Here is a 25,606-nt window from a genome sequence, read left to right on the forward strand (position 1 = left end):
CATAGAAATGTAATAGAATAAGAATGTACACTCTTTTATCACATAGATATGACCATTATGTAATGAGAAAAAATAGTGAAAATCAAGAATATTAAAATATTAACATCAAATGGTTTTTAGACAACTCAGTTTATAGGACACTAGATTTCATACTCTTTAGGAAGGGCTCATGGAATAAGTGGCAGAGTAATTTTACAGATGGTTAAAATAATCTATTTCAGTTACAAAAGACAAATAAAATCACTAATTTTAAAAGATAGCTGACCATTATGACAACACACCTTCATCTGCATACCACAGATATATGAATTCTATAGCTGCATGGCTTTATACCCCAGGGGAGACAAATTGAACATTAAGTTCAATAGGAATGTTTGTTTTGTCTTTCAAATGGAGAAAGAGAGGGCAAGAGAGGTAGAAATTCCATTGAGCTGTAAGTCACAAGACTGGGACTCTTGACATGGCTCTACCTTTATAACTGTACAACTATATAACTCTGGATTTATAACTGTACAACTCTAGCTTTATAACTGTGAATCAAATCACTTCCTTTTAATGAGTCTGCTTTTTCAGTTAGAAAATGAAGTGCTAAATGGAAAGTTCTATAAGGTTCTCTTAAAAATGTTACAACTCAACATACTAAGAATAAGAATTTTGTCAGCAGCTAAGGAGATCCATGAAAGGTCAGCCATTGGCTTTAAAAGAAAGAAAAATGAACAGGTAAGAAATAATTCCTCGTAAATGTTAAGAAATAATTTCAGAAGTATTTGGTTGACTTTGCCCAGCTCCTGAAGGACTTTAACACCTAGAATCCAAGTTTTACTCTGAGAGCAACTGTCTGCCAGGCGATTGGAGTTTATAATTTTAATCTTCTTTAAATGGGTGACTGAGTTAGTTAGAAAAAAATGGGTGACTGAGTTAGTTTCCCTTTCCGTATGATACTAAATCTAGTTGCCTGCTCCTTAAAAGGCATATGTGGAAGCTGGTTTTCTAACTTTAAGCTGAAATGAACACACTTTTAAAATTTTGGGAGTATTACTTCTTCCATGTAAAAGACTTTAAAATATACAAATAAAATAAAGCTGGCCTTCTGTATCCCTGGGTCCCACATCTGTAGAGTCAACGAACTACAGATGGAAAGTAATTGGAAAAAATAAATATAAAAATACAATTTTATTGTACAAAATAAAAAATAGAGTACAAATAAAAAATACAGTAAAACAAATATTTACACTGTGTTAGTTATTTAGTTTTACATTATAAGTAATCTGAAGATAATTTAAAGTGTACATATGAGAGGATGTGTGTAGGTTATATAGTAAACATTGTGCCATTTTATATAAAGGACTTGAACATCTGCAGATTTTAGTCTCTGTGGGGAGCCTTGGAACCACTCCCCGCTAGATATCAAGGGATGACTATATTTTATTCCTTACTTTACCATCTTGGAAAAAATGTCCTTGGCTACATAGAAACATATATCATGATTTATTGATTTAATAGTTTATTCACTCAACTAAATATAGAGTATTTTATTTTGTTTTAATTTAATTTAATCATATATATATATATATATATATTTTTTTTTTTTTTTTTTTGAGACAGAATCTCACTCTATAGTCCAAGCTGGAGTACAGTGGCACGATCTTGGCTCACTGCAAGCTCCACCTCCGGGGCTCAAGTGATTCTCATGCCTCAGCCTCCTGAGCATTTTACACACACACACACACATATATATATGTGTGTGTATATATAGTGTGTGTGTGTGTATATATATATAATGATTATTCCATATAATCTTTTTTCAAAGGCCACTATAAATTCATGGAGGGTGGAGTCTTAGTAAGTTAAGGAGATAGAAGATATTTGGTAACTATCTGTCAAATACTTCCTAACATGAGCTACAGAAAACAAAAGATTATTTTTAAATGATACCTTAAGACTTTAAAACAACACCATAAACATAATTTGTAATACTGTTGTTATATTTCACAAAAAAAATACAGCTCGATATATACCTTGACTCACTAGAAATATGCAGGTAAGCGTGGGAGAGGAGGGCACAAAAGAAGGTTTAAAAGAGTTTCTGTTCTCAATGAATTTACAGTACCATTAGAGGCATACCATAATTTCTCAAAAAAGTAAAATTTTAGATTACTGAATCCAGGAAGAGGTATAAAATTGTTTGGGGTTCAAAATGAGAAGGGACTAGATCCACTTGGGAAGAAGTTAGGAGGGATGAAATGAGTAACATTTTGAGAATGTTGAGTATGGTTCTAAATGTTTTACATGTATTAACATGTTAATTCATTTAACCTTTACCCAACTGTGATTTAAGTATTAACAATTTAATAAATGATAAATACAAGGGTGATGCCTTGAAGGATTTTGACTGGAGAAGGAAATCCCAAGCAAAGTGTGGACAGTGTTTATGGCCTAAAAGGAAATTGGTTTGGTACAGGTAAAAGTCTTCAGGTGAGCACTAGGAGATACAGCTAGTCAAAGCTGGTTAGGGCCATAGTGTGAAGGCTTTGTGCACAATACATAATTCAAGAGACTTTGGGGATAGCCAGGTATGGTGGCTCATTCCTGTAATCTCAGCAACTGGGGACAAAGATTGAAGAATTGCCTTAGTCCAGTAGTTTGAGACCAGCCTGGGAAACATAGTGAAACCTTGTCTCTACAAACTTTTTTTAAAAAAAATTAGCTGGGTGTTGTGGCATGGGCGTATAGTCCCACCTACTCAGGAGGTGGAGGTAGGGGGATCATTGAGCCCAGGAGTTCAAGGTTGCAGTAAGCTATGATAGCACCACTGCACTCCAACCTGGGCAACAGAGTGAGACTTGTCTCCTTTTTTTTTTTTTTTTTTTCAAAAAGGAGAATAAAAGAGAAAAGAGAGAGAGAGATTTTGCAGATCATGGATACATCATGGCAGTGAAATGATTAGGACTGAATCTGCGTGAGTGAAATTAATCAAATAAGTAAACTAGAGTAAATGCAAAATGGAAGCAGAGGCATCAGTCGAGACTCTGCTTGAAATGGTTTAGGCAAAAAATAGTGAGTACAAAGGAAAGGTGATGAAAAGGAGAGGTGGATTCAAACAGGCACTGTGGAGGGAGACTGTGTGTAACTTTGCAACTGACAGGCAACATGGGATGAAGAATGGGAAGGCTCAAAGATACCTGGTGCTTTCTCATACAGCTAAGTAAGATTAAATCAATTATTAAGAACTAGTAACTAAACTTTACCAGATAAATCTTCAGGAAGCTGTTGTGTAGTCATGCACAGAAAACTATCCATCACTATATGCAACGTTAAGAAGAACTTATGGCAACAGAAATCTGAAATTTTCATTCATTTCATACTAATTGTTAACATGAAACACAAAGTATATGAAGCATTCTTACCACTTTGCTGTATTCACTATCTGAATCACTGCTAAGTTCCTCGGTATTCATATTTTCCAAATCGGATTCCCCAGGGGCAATTGGCACAGTCACTGTGAGGCTCGGATTGTGAATAAACGATTGACCATCACTGTCTTCCATCAAGTATTTGTCCACGCAGCTTCCAAAACCACTGATTTTATCTTTTTCCTTGAGGAAATTGTGACCTTTGCTCATTTCAGCAAGTGTATAGTTAGAAATATAGTTTTCCTTCTTAGTATTCAGATCTTCTGTTTGTCTTATCTCCCTGGAAATCTTTGGTTTTTTGGAAAATGTTTTTAGAATAAATTCACGTAAGGTTTGCTTCACATAATTTATTCCCATTTTAATTCTGGTCACTGCAATCTGGAGGTTGTTTGCATCAGGGTCTTCTTCAATTGCTGTAAGATTGTCTGAACTAAATGAACTCAATAATAAGGCCAGAAATAGGTTTAGGACCTATATCAGGGTGGGGAGAGGGGGTAGAGAAATAGGGAGACAGGAAATATAAAAAAAATAAAATAAGCACACTTTTCTGAATATAGGCCACAATACAAACCAGCAACGAAGATTTCTGCACCTTTTCACGCACGGATAAGACCACATGAGAGAGACAGAGGAGAGGGTAGACTCTTCATCACTGTATCCCTAGACTAGCCCCAGCAGACTTGGCAGCAGAGGATCAGCCATACCCAGGAAGAACTACCATGGGGAGCAGAGAGAATGATCCCTCATCATTATCATTACGTCATTTCTAAGTTCATTTCTGTAGCAGTAGTTCCTTAATCAAGTTCCCTTTTATGAACCCAAAAAACTCTCCTAGCATTCATCTATCATTCTTTATTACTTGTGAGAAACAAGTAGAACAAGACGATTGTGACTATTTTCTATTGTGCTAAAGATCTTTGTTCACTTTACCAGAAGATAAATGTCACTTGTTCCAACAAAGGAAACACACAATACTTACAAAGTTCCTGTAATGAAATATTCTGTCCAAGAAGTATGCTAGAATACTACTTAATGTGACTTTTAAAGCACAGAAAAGGACCTGCCCCTTGAACCTGATTCACATGCAATAATGGCATTATGATTGGCTGGCTTCATTGCCTATTATGTTGGCCCCAGAAGAGATTACAAAAAAGGTCAGGACAATTTCTATTCTCTTGAAACAAAGTCTTATTTTTGAGTTAATTATTATTTTTTTCTCACTGAAGTAGAAGTGCAGGTGAACTCAACATTGTAAAAAAAAAGGCCGCGCGCGGTGGCTCACGCCTGTAATCCCAGCACTTTAGGAGGTCGAGGTGGGTGGATCACGAGGTCAGGAGATCGAGACCATCCTGGCTAAAAAAGTGAAACCCCGTCTCTACTAAAAATACAAAAATTAGCTGGGCGTGGTGGTAGGCGCCTGTAGTCCCAGCTACTCGGGAGGCTGAGGCAGGAGAATGGCATGAACCCAGGAGGCGGAGCTTGCAGTGAGCCGAGATCTCACCACTGCACTTCAGCCTGGGCAACACAGCCAGACTCCGTCTCAAAAACAAACAAGCAAGCAGACAAACAAAAAAAAAATTGTAAAAAAAAAAAAAATGTTCACAGAGGGCAGGAAACATGTAAATTATATTTAAACATTGTTTTACCCAGGAAACAAAAAAGAAAATTGAATTGGCATTTGATGTAAGTCTTTTCATGGCCCAAATCATCTACCTCATGTTTGAAAAATCAAAGTAAGACCTAACTGAAGAGAAGGTACTCACCCCTCATTTTGGTCATACCTAAAACAATTTCTGGGCCGGATGCGGTGGCTCAAGCCTGTAATCCCAGCACTTTGTGAGGCCGAGGCGGGTGGATCACGAGGTCAGGAGATCGACACCATCCTGGCTAACACCGTGAAACCCTGTCTCTACTAAAAATACACAAAATGAGCCGGGTGTGGTAGCGGCGCCTGTAGTCCCAGCTACTCCGGAGGCTGAGGCAGGAGAATGGCGGGAACCCAGGAGGCGGAGCTTGTAGTGAGCGGAGATCGCACCACTGCACTCCAGCCTGGGTGACAGAGTGAGACTCCGTCTCAAAAAAAAAAAAAAAAAAAAAAAAAAAAAAAATTTCTCTGAGATGTAAGTAAAAAGAGCAGGTTAAAATTGTATCTCAATAAGTCTGATTTTAGAGAAAATTCTGGAGGTGGGAGGTCTGGGAATCATACTGAACAATTTTGATAATTGCAAAAAGTCCCTGAAATGGTTTAATAGTTTAATACTTGTCAATGAAAAAGTATATTTCACTATGAAATACACATTTGTGTATATTTGTTTTAATAGGAATATTGGTGAGGATCTGAGGGTCCATTTTACTGCTTTATTCTCCTTAATCCATTCAAGTGTTAAACCATCTTAACAGGGTGCGGTGGCTCATGAGGTTCTCACTTCGTTGAGAACAGCTGCTGTGACAACTCTCTTTCCTTCAAAAATCTTAAGTCTCTAATATTTCTATAACCTAGTGGGTATCACAAATCAAAATAAAGTCCATTTGTATCATCTTTGTATTATCACGTTAAACAAGAGAAGAAATATTAATAAAATGTATACTTGATTCAAAGTCTCATTGTGATTAAAGATCTTCACAAGTTTCCTGATATAGACCCAAGCTGACTAAAATCTATTTTTCCAAATGTTTTCCTAAACCTGTGATCCTTAACCATTTCAATTAATTGGCAATAAAACGACTGAAACAATAAATTAGAGAAATATTTAAAAAGAGAAGCCAGTTTAGCATATAACTCTAATGTGGAAGACTATATCAGGAATATATTTTTTTCCTTAAATTTTAATTCTATGATATTGGTAGTTCCTTCATTAGTCAAGAATTGGTTATCAACTTTATGAATTCTTTTCTGTATCCTTTCATTGCCAATAATTAATAATTAAAGAATAACAATATGAGTTAGTTAACACTAATTCTACATGAATGAAACACTCGTCGATATATCTCCTCTGTTTTTTACTATAAATCTATATTGTCATTCAAAGGAAAACATTACTCTCACACCAGTGTCCAGGATCAAATATGATATTATCCATTCTTCAAAGGCCCACTTCAAAAAACTCCCTTAAGTCTCAATCTAAAACTCTTTCTTTTAAGTGTCAAAAGCATTTTATTTTAACCTCATTGGTAGAACTCATCACTTCTTCCTTGTCTGATATCTTTTGTGTACCACTTTTCTGTGTCCTAATAAGCATCTTAAAAACAACGATTAGATCATGGGTAATTGGTTTTGGTTTTCCACCCTAAATAATACCTAAACAATGCCTTCCTATCTAAACTATACCTAAATACCTTTCTTTTCACAGAGAAGATACTGAAAAATATTGAGTGGATAACGTGAGAGCCAAGGGAATGCCTTTCCCTTTGAATTTGCCTGAATAAATAATAAACATTTAAATTATTTGTGATCACTGGCTTTGATGTGGCATGTTTTCACAAGTTATACCTGTCCCAATTTCATGATTTTATGTCAAAATTTTTTAAGAAGAAGTACACGGCTGGGCGTGGTGACTCATGCTTCTAATTCCAGCACATTGGGAAGCCAAGGAGGCTGGATCACCTGAGGTCAGGAGCTCGAGACCAGCCTGGCCAACATGATGAAAACCCACCTCTACTAAAAATACAAAAATCAGCTGGCACGGTAGCATGCACCTGTAATCTCAGCTACTCAGGAGGCTGAGGCAGGTGAACCTATTGAACCCGGGAGGCGGAGGTTGGGGCGAGCTGAGATTGCATCATTGCACTCCAGCCTGGGCAACAAAGTGAGACTCCATCTCAAAGAAAGAAAAAAAAGAAAGAAAAAGAAAATACACAAGCAAATCCTGCTATAGGAGCTTATAAATGCAAAACTGAGAAGAAGAAACAAAGAGAATGTGTATTTCATTCCATATTGGAAGGAATTTGTAAGGCTGTATAAAACTAGAAAGCTTATTTATTACTGCAACTTGAGGGTGATCAACAATTACAGAATGGTAATCCATGATATATATTTTTTGTGCAGTAAAAATCCAGAATATGTGCTGCATAAATGCCTTTGTGTATGTCTGGCACAGTATCATTTAGTGTGTGATTGGATGAATGTAGGTTTCTGTCCTGACTTCTGAGTCCTTTTTTTATGGTGGTTACAAGGACAACAATATTTTAGTAACTTTTTTCAACTCAGTGGGAAGTGAAGGCACTTACCATATGGCTGTTACCATACCCCACCTTCTGGATACCTGATGAGAGATTTGATGTCAAGCTGACCAACTGAGACTAGTCAACACGGCAGATTTGAGAATTGAGATGAGTGGCTCATAGAAGAGCACCTTATCCCAATTTTCTCCTGCTTGTAAGCTTGAAAGTGTTCACCAATCAGTATAAGGAAGAAAAAAATAAAAAGAAGTACAAGTCAAGAAAACACTAATTCAAAAAATAGGCAAATTGCTATGTCTACGCGATGCTATAGGACAGTGGTTGGAAAACTTTTTCTGTAAAGGGCCAAATGATAAATATTTTAGATGCTATTGGGCATAGGATTTCCATGGCAGCTATTCATCTCTGCCATTGTAATGTAAAAGCAGCCATGGAAGATACGTAAATGAATTAACACTCCCATGTTTGAATAAAATTTATGAACACTAAAATTTGAATTTCATATAATGTGCATGTGTCATTTATTCTTCTTTTGATTATTTTAACCACTTAAAAATTTAAAAATCATTCTTAGCTCCCAGGGCCACACAATAACAGGCACTGGACTTGCTGTGGTCTGTGGGGCATAGGTGCTGATCCTTGCTATAGAGGCTAGTCTTATACATGGCTATAAGGTGCGGGACCAGTCCTTTCATTTGCCTTGGTCCATTATTAACTTCATTTTTGTTATTATTAACTTACTTATATATTATTTATTAGTATAGCTTCAAGAGAGCATATGCCATTACTATCAAGATTAGAGAGAAAGATAGAAAGCTTTGCATTAAAATGAAAAGGCAGTGATTTTGAAAAATATAAATATGGATTATTTGGCTAGGGAAACTAAAACAACATTTTGTTCTCTTTCCTGTTCTTTCTTGTATTAAAATTATCACTATTCTGTTGCAATTAATGACTTTAGATATAATTATAAAATTATAAAAATAATAGATCACATCATCACAAAATAATTTCCACAGAGAAATTAAAATGTATGAACATCTGGTTACATACCACCAGGTTTCCAATGACCATGACCATCATGTAAACAATAAGGCACATGGCTTGACCAGCAACCTCCATACAGTCCCACATGGTCTCTATCCACTCTCCACACAGCACGCGGAACACAATCAGGAAGGAGTGGAAGAAGTCGTTCATGTGCCACCGTGGGAGTGTACAGTCATCATTGATCTTGCAGACACATTCTTTGTAGCTCTTACCAAAGAGCTGCATGCCGACCACAGCAAAAATGAAGACGATGATGGCCAACACTAAGGTAAGGTTACCTAGAGCCCCTACCGAGTTACCAATGATCTTAATCAGCATGTTCAATGTTGGCCAGGATTTTGCCAACTTGAAGACTCGGAGCTAAAAGCAAATATAAAGTTTAATATTAATCATTATGAAAATTTTTTCAATGTTTCCAATCTTGATTTTTGTTCAAAGTTTAAAGCTGACTTTAAGTCCTATAATATTGTCATTATTATCTGGCTAAAATAAACTATTCTTATTTTTCATTCTCATCTATTTTCAGTATTTCTGTAATTTTGTTCTACTTGCCCCAGAAAATGACAACAGATATTATGAAGAAAGTATGTACTTTTAGTTCAGGATTGCTATAGAAATCTCTTATAATTTGTGATATTATTTCTTTTAGAATTGATAATTTATCCTTAATTCTATTTTCTAATACTTTTATACATTTTTCATGCTGACATTTAGATAAATTCTAGCATATTAGAGAAATGTGCTTTAAAAAGTCTTTATTTGTTTTTATATTGTTAAGATCAGACAACAATTGTTTGAGGGATAACAATTTGATCTTTACTTCATAAAGTTATGAACATATAATCATTGAAATTCTGTAAGTCATAAGCTTCTTACTGTGAAATAAATTATTGCACTATATTAATATAATAGAAAATATTTATATTATTAGTGTGCACTTCAAATTAGAATTGAGCATGTCTTCAAAAATTGTAAAAATATTCAAGTGGTTTCAGTTATTTAAGTGCATTTGTCAATGAGTGGATTTTATTTTACTTGATATCAAGATATAATCTTGCCTTTTGATTCAAATTCCAAAAAGTTTTAAATAATAATGCAAAACCAAATAAATATCCCTTTATTATAGAATATAATGGCAACCTTAGTTTATGTTTACCAGTCTGAATGATCGCAGAACTGACAGTCCTTCCACATCTGCTAGAAAGAGCTCCACTAAACTTAAAGTCACAATAAGGCTGTCAAAAATATTCCAGCCTACTTGGAAATACTCATATGGATCCATGGCAATCAGTTTTAATACCATTTCAGCTGCAAAGATTCCAGTAAAGACCTAAGTGAGAAACATAATGTTTTTCTGTTAATATTAGAAAATAGTAAATCAACACAATGATAATAATCACTGTTTGCTTAGCATTTACTGTGTTCCAGACAGTTTGCTAAATACTTTATAAATGGATATTCTTATCAACTTAGTCCTATAAACTAGGTATCACTCTTCCCTGGCTCCCATATAAGTATCAAAAGGTTGAAGCTCTAACTGTCCTGTCGGTGCTCATCATTTTTATAGAGCGTTTTAGAATAGCATATTAAAATTTCAGCAAAGTAAAACATTTGGTAATTGACACAGTCACTGTTTTCAAAGAATTTATGTGGGTCAAAAAGTTGTTCTGGAAGAAGATAAAAAGAAAACATAAATTGATACTGAAATTTTGAGCCAGAAAAAAAAAATTTTTTTTCTGATCTGACTACTGTTAGAGTAATAAAGAACATGTTGACTCACTCGTTAAAGATTTATCAGCAGATGAGAAAAAAGTATTTAATTGACAATATGGCAGCTAAAGTAAGACTTCTAAAGCTTTCACACAAAAGTGCATTGCAAAATATCAATTCATGATACTGGTATCAAAGGACTCACTTAAAAAGGCAACACCGAAATGAATCCTTTGGGTACACTTTGAGTCAAGGAATCTGATCAAAGAAGATTCTAAGGGAAATGTTTAGGTCTATAATTGTAGGAGTCAATTTTCAAATAATGCAGGATCAAGACGACTGGCAGGGAGCAGCTGGACTTGAGGTTGTGGTAGTAGCTGTGACCAGGTAAATCCTTTCTGAGTTCACAGGGATGTAGTCATCTCAGTGAGAAGGTACTTATTTGCATGATCCAGATCTCCACCAACAATTAGAAACTAGATATTCCTGCCTTTTTCCAAAGATAAATAGAAGGGAAGAAGAATGCTAACTCAGCGAGCACATGGGGAAAACATTGTAACTGGGAATATTTGTAGACAATTTGGAAGAGAAGGCAGACCCAGAAAAGAACTTCTGGTCTTCAAATATCAATTTGTTTGGGACCACGGCAAAAGCAAAATTATCTTATGTAGACATTGACAAAGATACCCAGAGTTATTCATGGTTTACGAAGAGTCATAAGCTGGGATTCTCTAGCCCTAAAAATGAACTGGTGCCTGCCTCACATCCATAGTCAAAAACTGGCCCTTTGTTTACTATGAGTTAGTGTGACCAACACTGTACATTCTAGAGATCACTCTGGCATCAGTTTTCCTAATTGGATCTTATACCTTCTAGAAGCCTGTTGATCACTTTCTCACCTATCCTTGAGTCTTCTATGTCCAGTTCAACCATTTTGGTTTCTCAAAATAGTTGTTTTTTTTTGTTGTTTGTTTGTTTTGTTTTGTTTTTTTTTTGAGACGGAGTCTCACTGTGTCTCCCAGGCTGGAGTGCAGTGGCATGATCTCGGCTCACTGCAAGCTCCGCCTCCCGGGTTCACGCCATTCTCCCGCCTCAGCCTCCCAAGTAGCTGGGACTACAGGCGCCCGCCACCGTGCCCGGCTAATTTTTTTTTTTTTTGTATTTTTAGTAGAGACGGGGTTTCACCGTGTTAGCCAGGATAGTCTCGATCTCCTGACCTCGTGATCCACCCGCCTCGGCCTCCCAAAGTGCTGGGATTACAGGCTTGAGCCACCGCGCCCGGCCCAATAGTTGTTTTTAAAGCTTGTTTCATTAAGCTTTTGAAGTTTTGATGATAATGATGTTGATGATGATGATAGCTTTAATTTATTGTGTATTTACTATATGCGAGGCTAATAAGTAGAAACTAATCCACCTAACAATATGATAAATGAAATATAGTTATATTATAAATAAAAATTATCATTTTATAATGAAGTATTATTTTATAAATGAAATTAAATAATATAGAGTTAAAATATTTGTCCAAGGCCATATCACTCATATAATGCAGAATCAGCATTCAAACACAGGTCTTTGGGACTCTGAGGACCCAAACACTTCACCACTATTATGTCAAAGCAATACATCCACAGGTTTTCTGAAAGTATGTGAGATGTGTACTTACAAGAAAGCAGCAATGTAATTAGGAAGGTATAAGAAAGAACCAAAAATGTTAAGTGTTGTTCCCAAGAAATATGCTGGAAGAAAAAATCATTATCAACTCCCAAGATGGTAACCTTTTATAGAAATAGTATTGTTATTTATAGACCTCAACACTACTGCGCAATTATTTTGAAAGACATAACCAGAAACTTGGCTCTACGCATGCATTCATATGGTAACTTCTTGATATGCATAATTATGAGGCTGCTGATTCATCTGACATAAAAAAATATGAAATGACAGTGATGACAACTAAAGAGAGAAACTATGAGTATGCAACATACAATAAGAGACTTACCAAATTTCCTATAGCAAGTACATTTTTGAATTCCTCAGTCATTGGGTGATGTTCCATAGCCATAAATAATGTGTTTAAAACTATGCAAATGGTAATTGCAAGATCTACAAAAGGATCCATTACAATAAAGTAGATACACTTTTTGAATTTTATCCAATATGGAGAGCAATTCCAGATCAAGAATTTGTGTGCAAATCTGTACCACCAAGGTGGACATTTTTGTCTGGACTCTTCAAGTTCTGGGAGAAAAAAACAGAGAACATGGAGTCAGCCATTTGTATATTTCACTCCTAATCAGATACAAATCAGTGAGGCACTCTAATATTGAAACAAGGTTTGTAGTTTAGATTTTGAAAATTTAACAGTACTGTTTTCAATGAAAGTATAGCCTCTTACGTAAGTCTATTATGACATGTTTGTTGCCTAGATGAAGCATAATGAGGGTAAGGAAGTGAAATTAATGACTGCAAGCACATATGTGGGCATCTTTCAGAGGAAAATGCACCTAACATGTGATGGTAAACAGGAGAACTAATGTTTCCTTAACAGAGAAATGTATATTTTCCACCAATATGCATATTTTTCACCTGTGTTTTTAGTCCCATGACAACAATAAGATGAGACTATTCTATCCAGAAAAAACTCTTGCTGTAATAGTTCACGGATGAAAACAATCCTAGAACCAAGCAACTAGAAATAATTTATGGAGGACTCATGAAATAGACATTTCACACCATTAGCCAGCCCATTTACTTCTCATCATTCATTCAGGGGATGGGTAGACACTTTGTCTGCTCCCATGATGGGAATGTGGGGGTGAAGTGTTAGACCAGGGACCAGGTGGGACCTGGGGCATATTGTCAGGGGAGAGGGTAGAAGCCAGCACAGTTTGCAAAGTTGTCACCCTTTGACTATCTTTGCTTATTAGAAGAGACAAATTTGAGCGAATATGTAATTTGTAAGATTGGATAGGGACAGAATCACATAGCTCTGGGTTAACCTTGTTTTCTGCATCAATTACCATTAAATCACTTGTCTTTGAAAGGTCAGATCACCCAACATCTGTCTTTGTGGGGTTTTTTTTTCATTTTTGCCATGTTATCAATGTGCGTGTTTAAGAGCAAATAAGTTTATCCATTTTTAAGCACATAAAAACACTTCCATCAATATCTGTTGGTTACCTTTACCATCATTTAAAACTATTTTATGGCCTCTGAATTATTCCTAAGAATTTCACGTGTCTATTTAAGGTTGACCAGATTTATGTTAATTTTATTTAAGAATCTGTCTGGTAAAAAGAAGATTATTACATACCTTCCACAGTGTTTGTTAATATGCTTGCTCTACTCATTGCTCTCTGTCTGAGGTTAGGATCATTCAGCATATCCTCTGAAAGGAGATAGGAACTACAACGCCTTTTCTTGTGTATTTGATTGGTTGTGCCCTAAAAAAAGATCAATTAACGTCTTAAGAACAGAATCCTAATAAATTGAAGGTGTAAGATAAAATCTTGCTTATATAGCTGTGGTGAGTAATTAAAAGTAGAGCTTAGATTGCTGGGTTCAAATTATGGCTCTGCTACTTACTGGCTGTATATCACAGGAGAGTTAATTAACTGTCTCAGTTTTATTATTGGTAAAATGGGGATAATCATAGTACTTGCTTCATATTCTTGTAAGGATTAAAGGAATTAATATTTAGGAGATAAAAAATAAAGCTAGCTGCTTTTTTGTTATATCACTATCATCACCTCTCTACCTTTCTGGGTGTCCAATTTATTCAGATAGTTTTATCATGTGAGAGTCCTACATGAAAACAGTTAAAGTGCTGTAGTACTGTGTATCTAAAGGGGTAGAATCTCAGTGTTCTCTGATAAATTTCTGGAATTACTTTGTATTGAGGGAACAACATTAATGAAACTACCATAATGCTTGTCTCTTACTGCCAAGGAAGACCTCATGAACTGAGCAGAGTATATGATGATCAATGACTCAGTTTGAAAAGAACAATTAGTGAAATGGAGAATGCAAGCTACATCTGAAAGAGGTGACCACTCTTTCAGCTCTAGAAATTGTTGCCATGCAAAAATATGAATTCATGCATACCAAGTATATTTATTTTTGTGAGAAAATGTCTTATTTGTAAAACTTGAAAATTAATTCAAATTTAAAACACTATGTTGATTCCATGCAGGCCAGAAATACACACACATACTCACATACACATATATACACAAAAAACTATACAACTCTAGATCTATCACATTTGTCTGCTTGTGTGTGGTATGTGGTATATATTTTAAACACATATATTTAAATATATAAATATATATTTCTAGATTTGTAAAATTATATAGTTGTATATAGCCATGCATGTATGTGGTGTATCAAAACATATACAGGCATAAATATGTGCATGGGTGTATTAGACATATATGTGTATGTGAACAGACACACCCATTTGAGAGATCTCCGTAAAAAGTCAACTTTTTGAAAAGGCTCAAAACCATGTTTTCTGTGCTATAGTCTGTGAAATAAGAATGTGTCAGATTAAACAAATTATTTTCCATGTAGATATGTTTCAGGTATAGAGATGACATTATTTGTTATGCAGTGTTTTCACATAAACCATATATTGTGCCACAATTTTATGTTTATTGTATTACCATTGTATCTTATAAGTATCCACTAATTCCCCTAGTTTTCTAGTTTTCACTTTAGGATTTATTGTGATACTGATTTTTCTATGGTTAAAAAACTCTTAAATGAAGAAACTTCATTAAAAAATGTGAAATAATCTCCAAATCTGATATAAATTATATAATATTTTACATACTATACACATAATTAAAAAACAAAATGCAACCAAAGTTTGATTCCACAGAAATTTAACATGCTCATTCAATAAGGAAAAGTACCTTGAGAGAAGGGCTTAAGCTGTATCATGCACACATAGAGGTCACATGTTACCTAAAAGCACATGCATTTATTCAAATTGAAATATATGTGTGGCCATGGATTTGATGGAACTATATTCTCATTTAAAATACTACACTGTCTGCAAATATAAATATATAAGCATGTAGCGTATGTTTGAAGTTTATTGGGCTAGTCAAAGCCCTTGCTGATATTAGTAATGCAGCATAGCATAGTGAGTGGGCTAAAGAGATATCCTGAAAACTCCAGGAATGAGAAAGATCTCACTTTCAAGCCTAATCAGACACCTTTCTCTAACCACTCAGTGACTCCTAGACCTTTGGAACTGCTGTAAAATTGTTGTTTTGCTTTTATGTTTGTTTGTATCAATGCTTGCGTTTCAGATATTTTGTTTGGATTCATAGACTCCAGATGAAATATTTTTTTAAAAGGAAAACAGTTATGTTTCATTTATGTAGAGGACCTAAGACATAGTCATTCTAAATTTTTTCAAGGTAAGCGTTCTACTGCACATTGGAGAGATAGCAGAGTGGGTGGTTAAGAGTACAAGCTCTGAAACAGACAGCCTCTGTTTCAACTTCAGAGCTACCGTTTATTACCTGAGTACATTGAGGTAAGTTGCTTTATTTCCCCATGCCTCAATTTTCCCATTTGTAAAACAGAGATAATAATATGTCATCTCATGGGGTTGTCGTAAATACTAAAAACGTGTTTGCTGTTACTAACAACTCAAATAAGATTCCTTGGAATTCCTTGGAATAGGTACATATTAAGTTGTGACCTGAAAAAGATAGCAGTAGCTGGCAAGTAATCCAAATTTCTTCATAGAAATGGGATCTATTATTAACTAACATCAGCATTATCATTGCATTTTCTGTGCTGATATCTATCTATATATTTATCTTTCATAAATTGTTCTCTAAATAGATTATTTATAATCTTCAATTATAAAATTAATAGACAAGTACCTTTTTACAAAAATGGGATTTTATCTTTGAGTTAGATGCCTACAACACATAGAATGAGGATTAAGGTAATGAATCAAAGGTGTGTTTCTAGAGAAAAAGTATTGCAAAATGCAGAGCCATTCACAAGACCAGAGAGAAGGCCCTCCAGCAGAGAGACCGACTGATGCAGGAACAAGGGCCCAGCCATGCCTGAGCTACGTAAAACGTCCTTACGCTGTCATCAGAAGTTGCCTTATCTATTATCACCTCTGGCAGAAGCTGTCCATTGGGGAGCATGAGGGCTGAGCGTCCATCAACCAGGGAGACCACACCGTTGCAGTCCACAGCACTGTGCATTTTCCCGTTCACCGGCAGCATTGGTGGGGACCTACTGGCTTGGCTGATGTTACTGCTGCGTCGCTCCTGGGGTCTGTGGGGCACAAACAGTGAGCCCCTTCTGCTCTCATTGTCTCCAAAAATGCTGTGCTCATCATCGGCAAATTCAGTCTCAGATCCTATATCTCTTCCTCGGCCTTTGAAACTAAAAAGACTTGTTCTGCTGCTTCGCCTTGCAGAAAACAAGGAGCCACGAATGCTGAGTGGTGACTGCAGAAAAATTACAAAATAACATGTATTTGCTGAAGCACCTACTAACAGAAGTATACTTCATATAAATACCACTGAACCCACTGGCCTGAGGGCAGGTGGCTCTGTACTGACTTAAAAGAAACACACTTAAAACCGAAGCAATTCAGTGAGAAAAAAAAACTTATTCCACTGAAGGGATGAAATGATTTGCAGAACTCATCCTTTCAGGACCAGGTAAATTATTTGTTGCTGTACAGCTCTCTAATATTCTGGTCTAGAGTTACTGCTCCTTTCTTTTAATGCCATTCATTTTGCTGCACAGAATATATCATTTAAAAAAAGAACTTAGTATTACGGGTCATTCACCTTTTTATATATCAATCCCCAAGCTTCACAAAAAACTGGAAATCATGCTGTCTGCTTCTTTGCATTGAAAATCCACCTTACGTACTAAGAGCTCAGTTAGAGTGTATTTAAAAAGACCATTTAACACCAGTTAATTTATAGTCATTAAATATTTTTAAAGTAGTTGCCCAATACCAAAGAGGAGGAAAAATTCATGCTTATATGACTCATGTCCAGGATGCAAAGCCTTTGGAAGGATCTAATTCAATAGACATTAGTGCTTACTATGTAAAGAACAAAGCAGCAAATATTGTGAACAATGGAAAAAGTATGGCAAGGTCTTTGCCTCAAAACCAGCTTGGACTGCTCCTGTCATATTTATTTTTATTGATGTATGTGTCCAAGTTCCGTATCATCGCCTAGGTTCAAGTGAAATTGTGAAGGCAGGGACTCTACCTTTTATTATTGTGTATATCAGGCAGAATCTTGCAGATTCTTAACTAGATTTTTAGTTTACAAAAATGATTTGTGGGGTTGTGTGATGGAAAGCAGGGAAGTCCTAAGGAAAATAGAAGTAATGGTTCTTCTTGGGGATTTGTGCAGAATTATAGGCAGGGAGATCTGAGAGATGAAGGTTCCAGTGAAAAGAGAAAGGGAAAGAGAACTTCCACATAAGCAGAATTAACGGACTATGGCATTACATATTAGTAGTTGATGTGGTTGGGGGTGGAGGATATCAAAGGCTTCTCTAAAGTTCCAAATGGGTGAGTGATACTCAGGTAATACTATTAACTATAATGGTTAAGAAAGAAGCAAGGCCAGGCATGGTGGCTCAGGCCTGTAATCCCAGCACTTTGGGAGGCCGAGGCGGACAGATCACGAGGTCAGGAGATTGAGACCATCCTGGCTAACATGGTGAAACCTCTGTCTCTACTAAAAATACAAAAAATTAGCCAGACGTGGTGGCAGGCACCTGTAGTCCCAGCTACTTGGGAGGCTGAGGCAGGAGAACGGCGTAAACCCGGGAGGCGGAGCTTGCAGTGAGCTGACTGTAGCCTGGGTTACACAGCAAGACTCCGCCTCAAAAAAAAAAAAAAAAAAAAGAAAGAAAGAAGCGCAACTAGTCTATAGTGTGAATAGTCTCTTTATTTCTACAATGGTTCTCAGGAATATTTTGTTTCTGAAAATTAGTTTATTAGAAAATATTTTGACAATTCTGAAACTATAAGATCTTTCAAAAATGATCAAACCCAAATGAAAACCTGTGTACATCTTTCCATTAACGCCCAGCGATACTAGGTTTTTACCTAAAATCATACCAATGAAGTCACTCACTATCCTCTCCTGAGGTCTCTTACCCTAAAATAAGACATTTTTCTCTATCATTCTGCCTCTGGTCATACACATTGAGCAGTTTGGGTGGTACCTGACTGGGGGTAGACAATCTCTTTTCGTGTGCTCGCCTATGCCCTTCAACACCAAGGTGGAAACTTTTTCTTCTGATGTTCTCCTCTGAATCTGATTTGGACAGTTTCTCAGCATCTCCCTTTTCTTCTCCACTGGAGAGCTTCTTTTGATTCTTTTTCTTTCTTCTGTTTCTTCTTTCTTTAGCACTTTTAGAGCTCAGTTTGGATGTTTCAGAAGAACTCTCTGAGAGGCCCATAATTCTGCTTCTCCTAATACTTGTATATTCAGCTGCTGCCGCTGCGATTGCCTGGTTGGGCCAAGACATTAACACTTAAATGAGTCATTTCCAAATCCTAGGAAACCCTAGGAGAGGACATCTTTCACCTATCAGCATAACAACATGATGCATATAATCATGTCCTTTAAACATGAAATGATCGTTTTCTTTACACAGTCATCAGAATGCTTACAAAGTATATATATATTTTTTGTCTCAGGTTGAAATAAAGCTCTATTGTGTTTTGGAATTAAACTATCACATGTTATTAATTTGCTTACAGTAAAGACAAATTAAATATTATATGTTAATGTTTTATAAGGTAATATTGGAACGTAAAACTCACATAAACCATGTAATAAGACAGACAATTTGATGATCAGGCAATTAACTCCATATCATCAATAGAATCAGGCACTCTATGGTTTAATAAAGATTGAGTTATCTGAAAAATAAATGAATTATTACAGCACAATATTGTAAGAAAGTGGTAAGGTCAATGAGTATTGGCCTGAATGAAACTTCTGGGGATTCCCTAGGTAGTACCTGGGATAACCCAGCACTTATCCTTTTACAAAAATGTTTTGTTTATGAACACTAAAAAAATTCTTGTAAAAACATGGGAAATAAAGATACAAATGAAAAACAGAAAAAAAGTCATCTTACATCCCAGAAATAATTGGTGCAAATATTTCTTCCATTCTTTTTATATGTCTGTATAATTTTAAAACTGAGATTGTATCTGACTACAGAATTTAATCCATCATTATTCTAAAAGATTTTTCCTCATGACATCATAATTTTTAAAAAACACATAGTTCTATGGCAAAATAATACACTGAGATACACAGTTTTCATAATTTTCTTAGTTATTTTCTAATTTTCCAAAATTTAAATGTTTTCTGATTTTTACCATTATTCAAATACTGCACTGAATATTTGTGCATCAGAATTTATCTGCATTACAGATGATGGCCCTCCCCTAATACATTAGATTCCTTGAAGAGATTTAACTAGGTCAAACCTTCAGACAAATGTTAAGACACCTGCAGTATATCTGAAATTATGTTTCTCTTCGTACAAGCCTTCTCAAACATTTACACTGAAGAATCTCTTTGGAGAGAGGATTAAGGAGGAAACTTTCAAGGATCTGTGACAACCTGAAGTAGCCACATCAAAATTATTATTTTCTTAATATCTCCTGTTTTATCTTAAAAATCCTTGTGACATTAACAAAACATGATGCACTGTGGTATTCATACCCCATAGAACAGTATCTGTTAATTTTAACATTAAAATAAGTTTCCTGAAACCACTGTATACAATTGGTGCTCTGGGGAAATCCATTTTGAGTGTGTGTATATATACATATATATATATGCATATATAAACACACACACACACACACACACACACACACACTCTAAGTCATTGTAGGTAAAAGGTTTAGGAGGTACAGCCTTAGATCACTTTCCATGCAGTGAGATGATTATGGGGAAAGTGTCAATTCTAGCTCCGTCCAAAATTGGTTCCTTTATCCACACCAGAAATGAGGATGCAGTTTATACACAAAAGTTCATTAAAGAAAATCTAGCTGGAGAAGGCCGAACATACACCACAGAGCCTCTGTTGTAACCTTTTGCATCTCTACCTCTGGGAAGAATTTTAAATCAAATAACAGTACCTCAGCTTCTTCTTGCTCTTTTTTAAGTCGGTCTAACATCTGTTGAAATTCTAATTCTTTCTGTTTAGCTTCTTCAATGTTTGCCTGGTTCTGTTCTTCATAAGCCATGGCAACCACAGCCAAGATCAAGTTTATTAGATAAAAGGAGCCCAGGAAAATCACTACGACAAAGAAGATCATGTAGGTTTTGCCAGCAGCACGCAGCGTCTAGGGAAAAATGGAAATTGTCATTTGAACAACAGAAAGTTTTTTAGTAAATTATTTCAATTTGACTGGCATGGGCAAATTTGACAGTTTTGTATAATCTCATGTTATCAAAAATATAAAGAGAAATTATATCTTCATGGAAAACAAATATTAAACACATTTTCAGTACAAAGAATATAGCAATGTAATATGCTTGTAATAGTCATGTATGATTCTTTATTATTAAGTAATAAAGTCATGTATGATTCTTTATTATTAAGTGTAGTAGTATAAAAATCATGCATTTTTTCCTATAGCCTGAAAATTACTCATAAAATCAAATCCTTTGCTCACTTTCAAATTTTAGGAACAGGTGATATCTATAGTCCCTCTTACTGTTAAAATTCTATCTTTTCCTTCTTTACCATCAAATATTAATAATATCATTGAATGTTAACTCTAGGGAGATAGTCTTATTTAATTACTTTATTCATCTCATAGGTGTTTCAATTAACTTTTTTTGGTTTTCTTTGCTTTTTAAAATAGATTTGACTTTTCAAAACAGTTTTAGGATTAGAGCAAAATTAAACTGAAGGTACAGAGATTTTTCTTTTTTTTTTTTTTTTAGCATAACGTGCAGGTTTGTTACATGTGACACGTGCCATGGTGGGTTGCTGCACCCATTAACCCATTACCAACATTAGTTATGTCTCCTAATGCTATTCCTCCCCTTACCCCCCAACCCCAACAGGCCCCAGTGTGTGATGATCTTCTCCCTGTGACCATCTGTTATATTACCCAACTCTCACTTATGAGTGAGAACATGTGGTGTTTGGTTTTCTGTTCCTGTTTTAGTTTGCTGAGAATGATGGTTTCTAGCTTCATCCATGTCCCTGCAAAGGACATGAACTTATTCTTTTCTATGGCTGCATAGTATTCCATGGTGTATATGTGCCACATTTTCTTTATCTAGTCTATCTTTGATGGGCATTTGGGTTGGTTCCAAGTCTTCCCTATTGTGAATAGTGCCACAATAAACATACGTGTGCATGTGTCTATACAGTAGAATGATATATAATCTTTTGGGTATATATCCAGTAATGGGATTGCTGGGTCAAATGGTATTTCTAGTTCTAGATCCTTGAGGAATTGCCACATTGTCTTCCACAATGGTTGAACAAATTTACACTCCTACCAACAGTTTAAAAGCACTCCTATTTCTCCACATCCTCTCCAGCATCTGTTATCCTGACTTTTTAATGATCGCCATTCTAACTGGCATGAGATGGTATCTCATTGTGGTTTTGAATTGCATTTCTCTAATGGCCAGTGATGATGAGCTTTTTTTCACACGTTTACTTTAAGTTCCGGGATACATGTGCAGAACATGCAGGTTTGTTACATAGGTATACATGTGCTATAGTGGTTTGCTGCACCTATCAACACATTATCTAGGTTTTAAGACCTGCATACATTAGGTAGTTGTCCTAATGTTCTCCCTCCCCTTGCCTCCCACCCCCCGACAGGCCCTAGTGTGTGTTTTTCCCCTCCCTGTGTCCATGTGTTCAAATTTTTCAACTCCCACTTATGAGTGAGAATAGGCAGTGTTTGGTTTTCTCTTTCTGTATTAGTTTGCTGAGGATGATGGCTTCCAGCTTCATCCGTGTCCCTGCAAAGGACATGATCTCATTCTTTTTTTATGGCTGCATAGTATTCCATGGTGTATGTGTACCACATTTTCTTTATACAGTTTAACATCGATGGGCATTTGGGTTGATTCCATCTCTTTGCTATTGCAAATAGTACTGCAATAAACATACATGTGCATGTGTCTTTGTAGTAGAATGATTTATATTCATTTGGGTATATACCCAGTAATGGGATTGCTAGGTCAAATGATATTTCCGGTTCTAGGTCCTTGAGGAATTGCCCCACTGTCTTCAAAACTGTTGAACTAATTTACACTTCCACCAACAGTGTAAAAGCGCTACTATTTCTTCACAGCCTCACCAGCATCTATTGTTTCTTGACTTTTTAACAACACCATTCTGATGGACTTGAGATGGTATCTCATTGTGGTTTTGGTTTGCATTTCTTAATGATCACCGATGTTGAGCTTTTTTTCATGTTTTTTGGCCACATAAATATCTTCTTTTGAGAAGTGTCTGTTCATATCCTTTGCCCACTTTTTGATGGGATGAGAGGCTGGTTCAATATATGCAAATCAATAAATGTAATCCATCACATAAACAGAACCAATGACAGAAACCACATGATTATCTCAATAGATGCAGAAAAGGTCTTCAGTGAAATTCAACATCCATTCACGTTAAAAACTATCAATAAAGTAGGTATTGATGAAACACATCTCAAAATAAGAGCTATTTATGAAAAATCCATAGCCAATATCATACTGAATCGGAAGAAGCTGGAAACATTCCCTTTAAAAACTGGCACAAGACAAGGATGCCCTCTCTCACCACTCTTATTCAGCATAGTGTTGGAATTTCTGGCCAGAGCAATCAGACAAGAGAAAGAAATAAAGGGTATTCGAATAGGAAGACAGGAAGTCAAATTGTCTCTGCAAATGACATGATCCTATATTTAGAAAACCCAATCATCTCAGCCCCCACGCTCTTTAAACTGATAAGCAACTTCAGCAAGGTCTCAGGATACAAAATCAATGTGCAAAAATCACAAGCATTCCTATATACCATCAATAGACAAGCAGAGAGCGAAATCATGAATGAACTCCCATTCACAATTGCTATAAAGAGAATAGAATACCTAGGAATACAGCTTACAAAGGTTATGAAAGACCTCTTCAAGAAGAACTGCAAGCCACTAATCAAAGAAACAGGATAGGACACAAACAAATGGAAAAACATTCCATACTCATGGATAGGAAGACTCATTATCATGAAAATGGCCATACTGCTGAAAGTAATTTATAGATTCAATGCTGTTCCCATCAAACTACATTGACATCTTCACAGAATTAGAAAAAAACTACTTTAAATTTCATATGAAACCAGGAAAGAGCACATATAGCCAAGACAATTCTAAGCAAAAAGAACAAAGCTGGAGGCATCACCCTACCTGACTTCAAACTATACTATAGGTTACAGTAACCAAAACAACATGTACTGCTACCAAAACAGACATATAGGCCAATGGAATAGAACGGAGACCTCAGAAACAACACCACACTTCTACAAGCATCTGATCTTCAACAAGCCTGACAAAAACAAGCAATGTGGAAAGGATTCCCTATTTAATAAATGGTGCTGGGGAAACTGGTTAGCCATACACAGAAAACTGAAACTGGGCTCCTTCCTTACACCTTATACAAAAATTAACTCAAGATGGATTAAAGACTTAAATGTAAAACCCCAAACCATAAAAACCCTAGAAGAAAACCTAGACAATACCATTCAGGAAATAGGCATGGGCAAAGACTTCATGACAAAAACACCAAAAGCAATTGCAACCAAAGCCAAAATTGACAAATGTGATATAACTAAACTAAAGAGCTTCTGCACAGCAAAAGAAACTAACATCAGAGTAAACAGGCAAACTATAGAATGGGAGAAAAATTTGGCAATCTACCCATCTGACAAAGGTCTAATATTGAGAATCTATAAGTAACTTAAACAAATTTACAAGATAATTAGCATTTATATTAATAATTGTATAATATAATATACTTTTATCATACAAAGCATTTTAAAGTGAATTTAGAATAGAATAAACAGATATTAAATGAAAAGTAAGTCTTACCTCTGATGAAAAATTATTTTAATTTTTTTACTTGTGTTTCTTTGAGTAAAGGTGACCACTTGTTGCCTATTTAAAAAATATTTGCATCCCGTTTTTGCTGTAAAGTGCATCTTACATAATTTCTGAATTCATTTATAATATTCTTGGAAATAAAGAAATATAAAATAGGCCAAAAAAGAAAAAAAAGACAAATCTGCAACTATTCTGATAAAAGTGTATCATTGTTATGCATAATATAGAATAATCATTTTGCTCTCCTTCCTTTTGGGTTGGCTGCTGAGAATATACAAGTAAATAGAGACCACAGCCCCAACAGGTTCACATTCAAGTTAGAGGAAATGGCCATGTGAATTAACACTTACAGTACGAGAGATCAATGATATAAACAGAAGAATATACAAAAAGTCATGGAAGTCTACAGTTGGGAGCAGTTGATTTGGGAGAGAAAAACTTAAAGAAATGAATTGAATCTTTAACTGTAAATAGGAGTTCAAAAATAAAACATGGTGAGCAGGTGAACGTCAGAGAGCCTCTTCTCTTCAGGCCATCCCAAGCATGCATGGAAAACAGTACATGTGCAGGAGCAGCTTGAGAAAACATTGCAGTATGTCCCGGTACTTAACTAGGACCCAAGGGATAATATACTCAGGAAGGGGAAAGATCTAGAGATTAAATATGCCCAGAAAAGATAAGAAAATTATTTACGATTCAAGAACTATCCATATTATTAGTTATGGGAGTAAAACACTTATAATTTTAGTAATAAGATAATAGAGTTTCCTCCATTCTCAAATAAATAAAAATCCTCCTAATATAGGCTATTAACATACACCAGATACATATGCCATTCAAAAATACAATGCATGCTTCTCTTGGCACTCACCTGTTGGTAAAGGTTTTCCCAGTAATCTTGGGTCATTAGCCTAAACAAGGCTAAGAAGGCCCAGCTGAAAGTGTCAAAGCTCGTGTAGCCATAATCAGGGTTTCTGCCAATTTTCATACAGGTGTACCCCTCTGGACATTGGCTACACATGAAAAAGAACATTATAGGTGAGAGTGTCTTCAGGACACAAGCTAAATAGCCTTAGTGAAAAGTTGCAAA

General features: G+C 35.7%; 1 protein-coding gene across 2 annotated transcripts in view; it reads right to left on the minus strand.

Moving 5' to 3' along the window:
* Nucleotides 1-25,606, minus strand: part of SCN9A (sodium voltage-gated channel alpha subunit 9) — a 186,427-nt gene that overhangs the window by 73,471 nt on the left and 87,350 nt on the right. The window contains exons 9-17 of one of the 2 annotated variants that reach the window (XM_025405213.1): nt 25,388-25,529; nt 20,539-20,745; nt 18,597-18,884; nt 16,505-16,843; nt 13,669-13,798; nt 12,355-12,593; nt 9,799-9,972; nt 8,646-9,002; nt 3,408-3,884 (exon numbers count right to left, since the gene is read on the minus strand). In XM_025405213.1, the coding sequence (XP_025260998.1) occupies nt 3,408-3,884; nt 8,646-9,002; nt 9,799-9,972; nt 12,355-12,593; nt 13,669-13,798; nt 16,505-16,843; nt 18,597-18,884; nt 20,539-20,745; nt 25,388-25,529 (2,353 nt within the window). Of the gene's footprint in view, nt 1-3,407; nt 3,885-8,645; nt 9,003-9,798; nt 9,973-12,354; nt 12,594-13,668; nt 13,799-16,471; nt 16,844-18,596; nt 18,885-20,538; nt 20,746-25,387; nt 25,530-25,606 lie in introns of both variants that reach the window. The other variant, XM_025405212.1, reaches the window with a different exon arrangement.

This window comes from Theropithecus gelada, chromosome 12, assembly GCF_003255815.1.
Source record: "Theropithecus gelada isolate Dixy chromosome 12, Tgel_1.0, whole genome shotgun sequence".
Taxonomy (NCBI): Eukaryota; Metazoa; Chordata; class Mammalia; order Primates; family Cercopithecidae; genus Theropithecus; species Theropithecus gelada.